Source organism: Rutilus rutilus (assembly GCF_951802725.1).
Source record: "Rutilus rutilus genome assembly, chromosome: 4".
Lineage (NCBI taxonomy): Eukaryota > Metazoa > Chordata > Actinopteri > Cypriniformes > Leuciscidae > Rutilus > Rutilus rutilus.
The window spans coordinates 30,290,170-30,302,482 of NC_140212.1; the positions used below are offsets into that span (position 1 = coordinate 30,290,170).

Genomic DNA, 12,313 nt, shown 5'->3' on the forward strand with positions numbered 1-12,313 from the left:
CTGAGTGTGTGGTGTAACACTTACCTGTCTCTACATGACGGCAGAGAGTGCGTGAGAAGCTGTGACCGGGTCCTCGAACCGCACCCAACTGCCGGCTGGCGATACAAGAGGTGGCTGAGGGGTGCAAGGCTTTACAGGGTCGCACACGCCAGTCTGGCCCTCTTGGAACCCAGGAACAGAGGAAATTGCTCTTTCTTTGAAAATGTAGGCACCGCTTTTTTGGGAGCCAGAGGCGGAACAGACACACACACAAACAAAGAACTCCTCCCAGCCCTCCACTGGGGGGAGGGAGTGGATCGGTGACCATCTCCACGAGCTCTCTCCTCATGGAGTGGCCCGCTCAGGAGCGCTTGCGTTGACGCTTGCCACCTGGCTTGGAAGCCCAAGGTAAACTCAACCTATGAAATGGAGGAGTCCAGGAATCGAACCTTGTCTGCATCCCTCATATCTACCAGGTTGAGCCAGAGATGGAGCTCTTGCACCACTAAGGTGGATATCGCCAGACCGATCGTGCGAGCTGCAACCTTCGTACCCCAGAGGGAGAGGTCGTTTGCAGTGCGGAGCTCACCCATGAGCTCACGGTCTGGGCTACCCTCGTGCATGTTCATGAGTGCTTGGGCCTGGTGGAACTGAAGCAGTGCCATGGCATGCAGAGAAGGCGGCTTTGTAAGCCTTGCCCGTAAGGATAGACGAGAACTTACAGACCTTAGAGGGGAGACGAGGATCCCCCTTCCATGAGGTAGTGGTCTCCGGACACAGTTGCATCACGACACAGATGATTTACAGAGAAAATTCCTGTGTTTTCGTCTCGGTTGAGATCCATGTGAAGCAGAATGCTAGACACAGAACTACGTGTCAGTGTCAGATAAAGGTGCTAGCGACTTAGAAGCCCACACAAGGAAAGTACTGTATACAAGAGAACATCAGGAGGACTGAAATAATTTTTTACTGAAATAGTGTAGTAGATTTTTTTATTTTATTTTAACCTATGGCCATGAAAATAAAGTCATGTAAAAGGTGTTAAAAGCTAAAACAATATTTTTTATTTTTTGTTATTATTCTATTGTTGCGGGCCAAAAGTTGAATTGAGATATAGCTGTGGTGTGAACTCTGCTATTATTTAATATTGAGAACGATTTATAAAACTATATCTATAACGGCATAGAGAAATAATATCATTAGAATCACTTTCAAAATGATTTTATCTGGCTGATGAACGATAAAAACACTGACAGACAATCAGAATCCATCCTGCTGTAATGAGCTTGAACCTTTAAAGTGACAGCACACGCTCACACAAAAATCGCTGCAAAAGATGCTTTCCAACAGGTGTTTTACCATTCATTGTAAAACTGTGGACCTATTTTTCCAAACGCCTCACACCCGTAACGTTACATTCTTCCGTTGAGAGCTTGAATAATAGACACTCCAGCCTAGTTGAGCCCAACCGGCGGAGTAATACCGTACCTCACAGCACATCCAATACAAGTCAATGGAGTTGGACAAAAACTACGATAAAACCTGTTGGAAAGCATCTTTTGCAGCGATTTTTGTGTGAGCATATCAGTGAACACCCCTGACCACTCGGTGAGTTTCACGTCTTTGTAAACGAAAGTTTAATGCGTTTTAGGAAGGATTGTTCCAGTGCACCTATACAACCATTGTGTAGGTGGGGGGGTGCTACCACAGAAACCAAAAATTCTCGGGCCAGCAGCATTTGTCCAAATTTCAATCTTAACCATTGTATTTCATCAGAAACGATCTGAAAACAGGGCTTTAAGTGTAAAATACCGAACTTGTCCTTTAATAAACAGAACAATATCGTCCGCTGGTGTGGACGCTAATATACAGGTAGTTATCTTTGTAGTTATCGTTGTTGGTGTGAACAGGCCTTTAGTGTGAATGAACCTTTAGGCATTGTTCAAAATATCTTCTGTATTCTAAGAAAGAAAGAAAGTCAGTCACAACATGAGGGTAAGTAAATGACAGAAATTAATTTTTGGGCGAACTATCCCTGTAAGGTTGTTCAGTCATCACTAAATATTTCTTTTCTGTAAACTTCTGGAAGTCCTAAGCTGGCCTGCTGCTTTAACCACAGGGTGAGTCTACTTCTCTCACATCTTGTGGTAAGGATGTCAATGTGGCGTTTCCTGGTTTTAATGAGCATCTTTATGCTTTGTAAAGGTAAGAGACAGGAGATAAGAGACTCTACCCAATAGATTACACCAATTTAATTTGGTTAAACATTTGATCCGCCGACTTTTATTCGGATCTTGGAAAATATGTTTTGAGAAAGATTTAGCCAATTCTGTACAAAAAATTTAGTCAAGACATATTTACCCTGGGATGTTTTTCATTTCTGATTGAACATTTTGTGCGTCTTCTTTTATTGTGTGATGGGGTTTAATCTTCATGTTGTGTTTGAGTTCTGAAAGAGATCACAGGGGTCATTGGAACTCATAGTTTAAGTGACCATTTCTTAGTTAAAGCCTTTACTTTACTGTGTTATATTAAAGTGTCCTCTCACTGAGAGTAAGAACATGTCATCTTGATGTTTTGGGAAGAGTCTCCTGTTTATAGTTAGAGCCCGACCAAATCCAACCTTAAAGGAGCGGTGTCTCGGTGTGTGTTAGTCTTCTTGGTTACAGGTTAAGGAACAACTGGCATTATTGGAGAATGACAAACAAAACAAAATTACTTTGTTTCTCTCATCACCTGGTGGCGCTAGAGCAACCAATCCATGTGCATTTGATAGGGTGTGGTTTAATTAGCCTATATACATGTTGGCCCTTCCAGACATGGCTCTTAGGTGCTTTGGATGAGACAGCCCACAGTTCACTTGGTGCACATGGTCATACGTCTGTAATAAACCTTGTTGAACCACAAGCACTACGTTTGTCAAAATGTAAACTCTTACACAGCCAGTTGTTTAATCAAAGGGAATTACACTTTATTTTAAATAGAAATAATAAAACTCATAGCACAGGCACAGGCACAGGTGTAAATACGGAGAATGGGAAAAGGAATATGCAAATTCACCACATCAAATTTTCTTGGCCATCATTTATACTCAAAGCAGCACGCCAACCTACACAGCACAAAGTAACCACAAATAAGGCATGTTTCTCCGTCCGCTATCCCACGACTTCCCTCCCTCACCAGCTGCTCGTCAAACAAACACAGTCCATAAATACATGTATTAATTAAAAACACTTCCCTCTCGCAAGGCCATGAAGACCCATCCGTAAGGGGTGAAGAGCGAAGGCAGCCGTGAGTAATCAGCTGGGGAGATTGCACACATCCACGATGAAGAGGCGGCGCTTAAACCACAAGTCCATTCCCAAAAAGTCAGTCCATCTTCCACAGCGGAGAATTCTTGGTCTTAGCGTTCCACACGGCAACATAAAATCCACAATCGTCAGCCTGTCGAGTAGCATTCAGGCATCAGTCGAGCGGTGTTCTGTGGTATTGGTAACACTTAAGTCAATTCCCCATTGATTACCTGACTAACTACCCATCTTCATCTCTGGAGGGCCTATTGCCCCGAGAGACAACCAAACGAACCCCACACATCACCACCTCCAACACACTGCCTCTTAGTTCAGCATCTCTTTTAAAGTCCCATTGTATGCTATATCCACAGGTGAATGCCAACAAAGCGATCATGTGATCGCCCAATAGCAACACACTACACGTGTATGTGCTGAATTGGTGTACACCTGAACGAAATTCAAAATGTATCCAAGCTCCGCCTCCTTGAACACACCCCTAAGTGCCCTAGAGATATCCATCTCACGATGGCCTAGATTGGAGTTTGCGGTTTCATTCAAATTCAGAGCAGAGAAAACAGTCCCTCTGTTGTCTACCATCTCCTGTACACCATAACGTGTAGGGTGGCCATACGTCCGGATTTTGGCCAGACAGTCCAGATTTTAAGCCCCCTGTCCGGCGCAGTCTCAAGCCAAAGACTCATTTGTCGTCCTTTTTGGAGTTGTGCTGAATTGGCCTAAAAAATCCCGCTCTAGAATCTTTATTGGGACGCAGCAGCATAGTGTCTAATGCCGTTAGATCTCTGGTCAAACAAATGATTGGCTGAAAGCGCTGTCAAATAAATATCTGATATATCATTGGTTAAAACCGTAAACAAGCCTCCACGACGTGGAGTCCACGTGCTGGCTACGTCATATCATAACGCTAACATGCCGAAACGTCAGACCTCATTTAATCCGGAATGGACAAAAGAGCACGAATTTGGCCATGATGACCCTAGAGGTGCTGTTGTCGCCTGAGCTGCTGCAGAGGGTGAACTTCTTTGTTAAGAACTGAAATGTGTATTTATTTATTTTTCGCATTCATTATTTGTTTATGTATGTATTTCTGTTATTTCCAGAAGTCCAGAAATGTTATGTTTTCTGGCACTGTGAACTTTTCAAGACAGGTTCATCTCAGTGGTCAGTTTTTGAAACAGACATGACAATGTCTTGAAAAAATACAAATACTGTGAACAAACACTTTTTTGCCTCTTCTGTTACACATAGGTCTACATCAAGGTAGACAAATTGTCTGGCAATGAAAATACTATTTCAGAATCACTGTATCATGATACCATCGATATGATGGACAAAATTGTATTGTAGTTGCGAGTACACCAGAGTCCTATGCAATTATTCTTGCCTCACTAAATGCCGCAAAGTGTCCTCCTTTTTGGTCTTATGGAAATGGCCACCATAATAACGTGACCATATTACATGGACCCTGGGGTGTAAGGACACACACTCCATGTATTCAGGCTCCACAACGTCATCAAGCTTTAGTACAAACTGGGTGAGTGTTAGGACAATTTTAATGCTGACCTCATCAAAAGTTCTTCTGAAGCAGCATAAATAAAAAGCCCTGGTCACCATCAACAACATTTAGCAAATCATAAAGTTTGCCTTCTGGATAGAAGGCCTCTCCATATTTCTGGGTGCCAGGTCACGCAGAAAACGCTTGAACTCTGTGACAACTGATTTCAATATTTCTGCGGTCTTCACCTGTTCACATATCAGATTAATGCACATATCATTCAAATATCAAAAAAGATTTACTAAAGTAGTAAAATGCCATAATTATGTCTTGTTTTCTGGGGAAATAAATCAAAATTAAGTGAGTTTTTGCTTAAAACAAGCAAAATGATCTGTCCATGGGGGTAAGAAAAATAATCTTGTTTCTGTTTGAATTAAGATTATTTTTCTTATCCAATGGACAGATAATTTTGCTTGTTTTAAGCAAAAACTCACTTAATTTTGATTAATTCTCCCGGAAAACAAGACATAATATCTTATCTAATTTTACTTATATATTAAATGCATCTTGATTTAAGAATTTTTTGATATTTGGACTGGAAACCAGACAAAAATACTAAGTTAGAAAAGCTTTTTTTGCAGTGCATTTTTGACGGACAGTAGACAAAATACTGTTCAAGTTGTCTTTCCCTGTGTCAAATAAGCATGACATGTTTTCTAAAATCACAGAAAATTGCAATGTGAACTGAATTAAACAGCACAGCCTCTCTGCTCGTTGTCCACCCAGCAAACACAGAACGTTGGCACAACGTACCCAACCTTCTAACAACGTTTTATCAACATGGCAAAAAGGTTGCTATAAATACATTGTGTGGTGAAGGTTGTTACAACGTTGTCACAATGTTGACATTAAACCACCATTCAGGGCCACCGTTCAACGTTCAATATGTCATGAGACTATTCTAGACTGTTATATTTTTGATATTGTCTAGCCAGCATCTCAGAATGTTCCACTGGTTTCAACACAATCTTCAGAGTACATTTTGTTCAAGTGGTAGAATGTTAGGCCTAAAGGAGAAGTAAGGTTAAATGTTAGAATTATGATTAGTTTGATACACAGTTTACCATTTTATTTATTAAAAAAATCCATCACAATTGCAACACAAAACAAAAAATAATGCATGTTTTGTTATATTATTTACTGCATCATCATTACTGAACACTGTTCAGTTTACCAAGACGCATGAAAGCTGTAATTGGAAATCAGGGTTAGTCCACCAAATATTAATTTCTGAACTCTACCTAGGTTAAAACATTAGTTTGAGCCGTTTCTCAATGTGTTCTTGTCTGTACTTGTGTTTTTCGCTGCCTATGTACTGTTCCATATCAATTTGTAGTTTTCACTTTTAATCTATATATTACTCTATTAATCTAAGAAAACAAAAGTATGTAGTTAATATGCTAATTTTGACAGCCTCAATTGTACTATAACAGCCAATATATTAATTAGAATGTATGTATCTATGTTTCCCACCTCATATTAACCTAGTTATGACTTTCTAGTTGTGTTAGTTGAACTCTAAGCGCTTATATTCAAGTGTAAAAATGTATCTCTACTTTTGTATCTTCCAGACATATCTTTCTTGGTACCGAATTAAATTCCGACAACTTTGCTTTCAAGTAAACCTTTTAAACTTCCCGCGAACGACGCACTATACAGAAAGAGCAGAAAGAACGCTTCAAACTCACGGACACAGCGAGGACCATCACTCACACACACGCATTCTTGGTCAGTACCAAAGATCCATGCAAGTATTATTTCTATTGAGATTTAGATGCGTTTAAGATTGTCTGCCCCTGGCTTAAGGTGATTTGATTCTTTGCTGGCTCTCAAAGGTTAACTCTTTGTGATATTTGCCATTCAGAAAAGTTAGTAAAGACATCATTAAAATAAATTCTGGGTTGTACGTCAGAACGTAGGCTCACTATTGGCCAGCATCACACACATGACCAGCGTCGGCCAATAGTGAGCCTACGTTCTGACGTACAACCCAGAAGCGCTGCGCTGTTACACTGCGTGAACTCACTCAGAGGCTCACTTCATACAGAAGAAAATGAATAGTTGAATAAAGTTATTTTTTGGGGGGTTTTGCGCACAAAAAGTATTCTCGTCACTTGATAAACTTAAGGTTGAGCCACTGTAGTCACTTGGACTATTTTAACGATGTCTTTACTAACTTTTCTGGGCTGGCAGATATCAATAGCAGCCTATGAAGGAGTGAGCCAGCTCTCAGATTTCATCAAAAATATCTTAATTTGTGTTCCGAAGATGAATGAAAGTCTTACGGGGTTGGAACAACATGAGGGTGGGTGATTATAAACAGAATTTTCATTTTTGGGTGAACTAACCCTTTAAATGTTATTCTGAAAATGTATTTATTCTAGCCTATCTGTATATTCATAATTGATTATAAATCGTTGTAATTAATTATCCATTTATTTAGATACAAATATATCCCCTTTTTGGGCGATTTACTGTCAGGGCGGAAACCTTGTATGTCCAAATTTTGTCAATTTCATATTTTTTCACAAATCGATGCTATTGGTCAGTCCCCACGTGGTTCTGTTATTTTTACAAGTTATTAACCAATCTAAAGTGTTGAAAATAGCTTGAGAGCAAATCTCTTAACTCCATTGGACACTTCAACTGTCTGAGAATCCTCGTAACTCCACCTCTTCTTCACTCCGTGGCGGGAGCATTGCGGCATTTTGTCTCCTCAAGATTGAAAGTCGCAATGATTAAGAAATCCTTGTCGAGCAACACGTAAAGCAAGACTTAACTATGATTTTATCTGTGTTAAACTAGTTTGATATCAGTTACTGATGTATTTTAATATCTACTTATTACTAGGCTTATTATTACTAGGCTTATTATACATGTGCATTGAAGTTTTAAAATGCATCTAATATAATAACGTTACTTGAATTGAATTAAATGTTTTGGATACGACCATTAAATTATTGTTTTTATTATTATTTTACTGACTCGAAGTAGCAGGTTTTATTTATGGGAGAAAAAAGGTCTGTCTACTGGCGCCAAGTAAGCCTATCTTTGCATAACTCTGTCTGTTTTTTAGACAATAACGAGTGAAAATAGTTAGGTTAGATACATTTGAATAGGCTTGTTTTGTTAAAAATCGATAGCTGTAATGCTTCGGTGCAGATGGAAGCCCATGAGCCACGAAGGTAAATTTGCGTGCAGATTAGGCTAATTTCCGTCTTTTAGACAGCCTAGTCAGCTCATCGTTTTTTGTTCTGCTTCACTTATAGCTCTTAAACCTTTAAAATGGAGTTTAGGAAGATGTATGTAACCACAGTCGTTAGCTTCGGTTAACTATTAAAGCCTTTTCTCTTGTCAAAAGGCTCAACGCGACCGCCGACTTTGTTTGCAGATTAATTTCTGCCTATTAGACAGCCAAGTCAGCTTATCGTTTTATTTTGGTATTGCATCACTCATAGCTCTTAAACGTTTAAAATGGAGTTTAGGAAGATGTATGTAACCACACTCATTAGCTTTGATTAGCTCTTAAAGCCTCGTCTCTTGTCAAAAGGCTCAACGTGACCGCAGACTTTGATGAACACTGCCGGCAGCAGCGACGTCTGTGTCGTACCATTCTTATCAATGACAGCGTAACCTCGTATCTCCCTGCTCCCAAGTCATAAATCTCGTATCTCCGATTTAACATGATTTTGGGGAAATGTTGTGTTAATGTTGGTACACAACAGTATATGATAGCAATATAAGGTATAATATCAACTTTAATGATACAATGTTTAATAACTCAAAAAATATGCCGTTTTTTTAATTTCCTGAAAAATGATGGTTTTGGAGATGCGAGGATTCCGCCCGACAGCGACGATTTGTAGGTATGTAATATGTGATCATAACCAGTATGATTAATTATTAATTATATATTCCCTTTTTTGAGCTAATTCGCTACACTAGGTTAGGTTACAGTTAAATTGATTATTTATTTAAATGGGTAGAAAGGCTTCCCATGATGTTTAATCCTGGCTTGAACATAACTGTAGATGAATACTTGCTTGGGGTTGGAAAACCTGCCAGTTGTGCCATCACTAGTACCTTGATAGAGGATCTTAAATTTGCTGAGAACCCCTAGTATTTTATTTCTTTATTCAATATTTACTTAAATGTATTTAATTGTATTTCTTTATATTTTCTTTATTCTTGTGCTATGATGCTTTTCTATTGTCTAATTAAGACATTTCATATTTTATACCAGGACATGTATGGTTGTTTATTTTGTTCAATAAAGTACTTTTATTGATACTGTTAAAAAATACTGTTTTGCTTTTTAGACAAATCTCACACTTTTTTATTTTTCATTAGAGGTTCTTAATATTTTCAACACATCATTGGATAACATTAATTTATGTATTTCACAAATAATTTAACTAAAACATTCTGATATCTCTTTAATTATTTGTTTATTGTATATTAATTTTTTTTTAGATTTTAGACAGCAGCGTCTGAACGGGACTTTTATTTTGGCGATGTGACGTCATAAGTATGCGCCACGCTCCTGTATCTGTTGGGATTCGGCTGAAGAAAGGTTTGTGTTCTTAAACATTCCAAGTGTTTAAATCAGTTCAACCCGTTCAGGCAATCTTAGATTTTATGTAGATTTATTTATTTAGATTTTAGATTTATTTTTTGTAAAATGTAGCAATACTTTATTTACCATTAATGAACGTTATTCTTTATGAGTAAAGTGAATGCACACATGAGTAACAGAAAATGTGCGGCTCATTTAGCTCTCTATGTCAGTTTATGGTAAGCACGAATTCTCTCAATGGCAAGTAGTGATGGAGAAACTGAGCCTTTTGAAACTCCGAGTCAATTGAACCAAATACAATGAAATGATTCATTGATTCAAAGCGCTCGAACTACCGCCGTCTGACGTCACGTGCTGGTCAAAACAGTGTAAATGCAACAAGAAACAAAGCATAATGACAACTGTGATTATTAAAATAGTGTAATATATTAAATGTATTTATTAAAATACCAAATATAAATAATAAATATCAAGTGCCTGTTTAATATAATTCTATAATTTTATTACATTTTAGTGCTAGTAAGTTTTTTTTAGTCTAATCTCTGACTGACTCTCTTACCAGTGCACTGAATTAACTGAACTAGAGCTGATTGAGACACACACACACAGAGATTTAGTTTGGGTTTATTTTTATTTCTGTTACTTATTCTCATCTTAAACAGGACAAACACACAGAAAAACTGATGAAGCGACTGAGATCCACATGCCACTATTATAAAGATGGCGTTTATTAAAGAGGAGAGTGAAGACATTAGGATTGAAGAAGTATTCAGTGTGAAACAAGAAGAAAATGAGGAACAAACAGGTTGGTTTTCTTTTGAACATTTCTTTTGAATAAAGTAAATGTTAGTGATAAACTTTTCAGTTGTTGTCTATAAGGACATTTTTTCTTCTCATTTTTATCAAACCAGTGTTGAAGCACTTGTTATTCATTGAATCAAGCTATAATTTAGTCATATGTCAAAAACATTTGCACACAAACAAAATAATAAAATATTTTTCCCGCTGACACAGCTTGGTAGAGTTAACTTTACAACAAACATAATAACAAACTTCAACATTGTAGATGTTTTAAATCAAACTGTTTGAATTAGGGCTGGGAATCGATTAAAACAAATGAGCTAATTAATCACACAATTTGCTGTGATTAATCGCAATAAATTGCATTTCCCCCAAACTTGTAATCATCAATTTAAACGTAGAATCACTAATTAAATTAAACAACACAAGAAAGAAAAATGTCCACACAAATTGGACAGAAAATAGCCCTAGATTAAAATATTAAACATCAATATATCAATATATTATTCTTCATTCAGTTCTATACAACATACTCAGATTTAACAGATTTATTTTTTGACTAATTATCAAAATAAAGTATAGTCATACAAAGCTATTATTACCAGAGCATGTGATCAGAGCAGGTAATATTACCATTGTTGGCCAGCATGACTATACCAGCTCAGCAAACAGAAGTCTACTACTGAGAAATTTCACGTTATTTGAGCGGACTTTGCTTTTCCAGTGCGTGATCGGCACATGATTGGAGCTTTTGGGCCGTTAACGACAGAGCAGAACGTGCAGCGCAAACATGGAGCGGAACATTGAGCATTGAGCGCAGCGCGCCGACACACACGCACACACACACACAGAACAGAAAAGACCCGCTCGTGAAGTTACTAAACAAGCTGCGCGAGAATGAAACCTTGATCGCCGAACACGGAGGGGCGGGACGTCATATTTTCGTCCTTTTCAATAGCAGCCGCAAAAGGAAGTCATTAAAACGAGGCAAAAAAACATCACAAATTAATCGCAAAGATTAACGCGTTAATTCCCCCAGCCCTAGTTTGAATATTTCAAGGCAACACAAACAGTTCCGATTAAAAACACAAATTGTGCACTAAATAAACATCTGTTGTGACTTTCACATCTTCCGTTAAGCTCAATTGTAAATGTAGCATCTTAAAGGGGACCTGTTATGCTCTCTTTTACAAGATGCAGTATAAGTCTCAGGTGTTCCCAGAATGTGTCTGTGAAGTTTCAGCTCTAAATACCCCATAGATTATTTATTATACCATGCTGTAATTGCTTATTTTTAAGTGGAAGGAAAAACATGCTGTTTTCGCTCATGTAGCTGCTACTCCCTACCCCACTTTTCCAGAAGAGGGCTGTGCCTTTACAGCTCGTGATACTCTGACAAAAACTAACAAAACATCTGTTTGGTTTTAATTATCACCTCTACTACGTTCACGTTGCATTGCAGCTCTTCATCATCATGAAAGTTTATTATATGCATGTGTTTTAAAACCATATCAGTCTAAACTTCGGATATATGGTTTTCTGAGCACATCCGAAGCACGCGCACAGAAAGCTGGATGTCAAACTCTAAGTTAATTGTTGATAACAGTACTGTAAAGTCCTCAGCAAAGACTGGAGAGTATTTTGGAGACCTGTTAATAATAATAAGTAAAATGGGTGGAGCACCTTTTAACACAATACCCAGATATTCGAAAGACGGGTAATTCCCAAATGATATTTGCTTGCATTGATAGACATCTTTAAATAGAGCAGCTACACCCCCATCTCTCCTACCTGCTCTGCAGACACTCATAAAAGTAAAGTAAGGAGGGGATGTTTCATTGAGGACTGTTGCACTGCAGCTGTCTTCTAGCCAGGTTTCATTTAGAAGCATAAAATCCAGGTTGTGGTTATTAAGTCGTTGACTAGAAGTGATTTATTTTTAAGTGAGCGGATGTTTAAAAGTGCTAACTTAACAGTCTTAATTTTTGTCCCCACAGCAATCTTAGTTTGACGTGTAATAGGCACCAGATTGCTATACGGCTATTGAAGGCCTTAGACTTTCTATCATGTAATAGAACATCAATAGAGAAA

General features: G+C 38.2%; 1 protein-coding gene across 2 annotated transcripts in view; it reads left to right on the plus strand.

Annotated features, from left to right (window-relative positions):
* Positions 1–9,361: 9,361 nt before the first annotated feature.
* Positions 9,362–12,313, plus strand: part of LOC311289728 (uncharacterized protein) — a 118,958-nt gene continuing 116,006 nt past the window's right edge. Inside the window, exons 1-2 of one of the 2 annotated variants that reach the window (XM_084407966.1) lie at positions 9,391–9,418; positions 10,084–10,226. In XM_084407966.1, the coding sequence (XP_084264092.1) occupies positions 10,142–10,226 (85 nt within the window). In that variant the 5' untranslated portion in view covers positions 9,391–9,418; positions 10,084–10,141. Of the gene's footprint in view, positions 9,419–10,083; positions 10,227–12,313 lie in introns of both variants that reach the window. The other variant, XM_084407965.1, reaches the window with a different exon arrangement.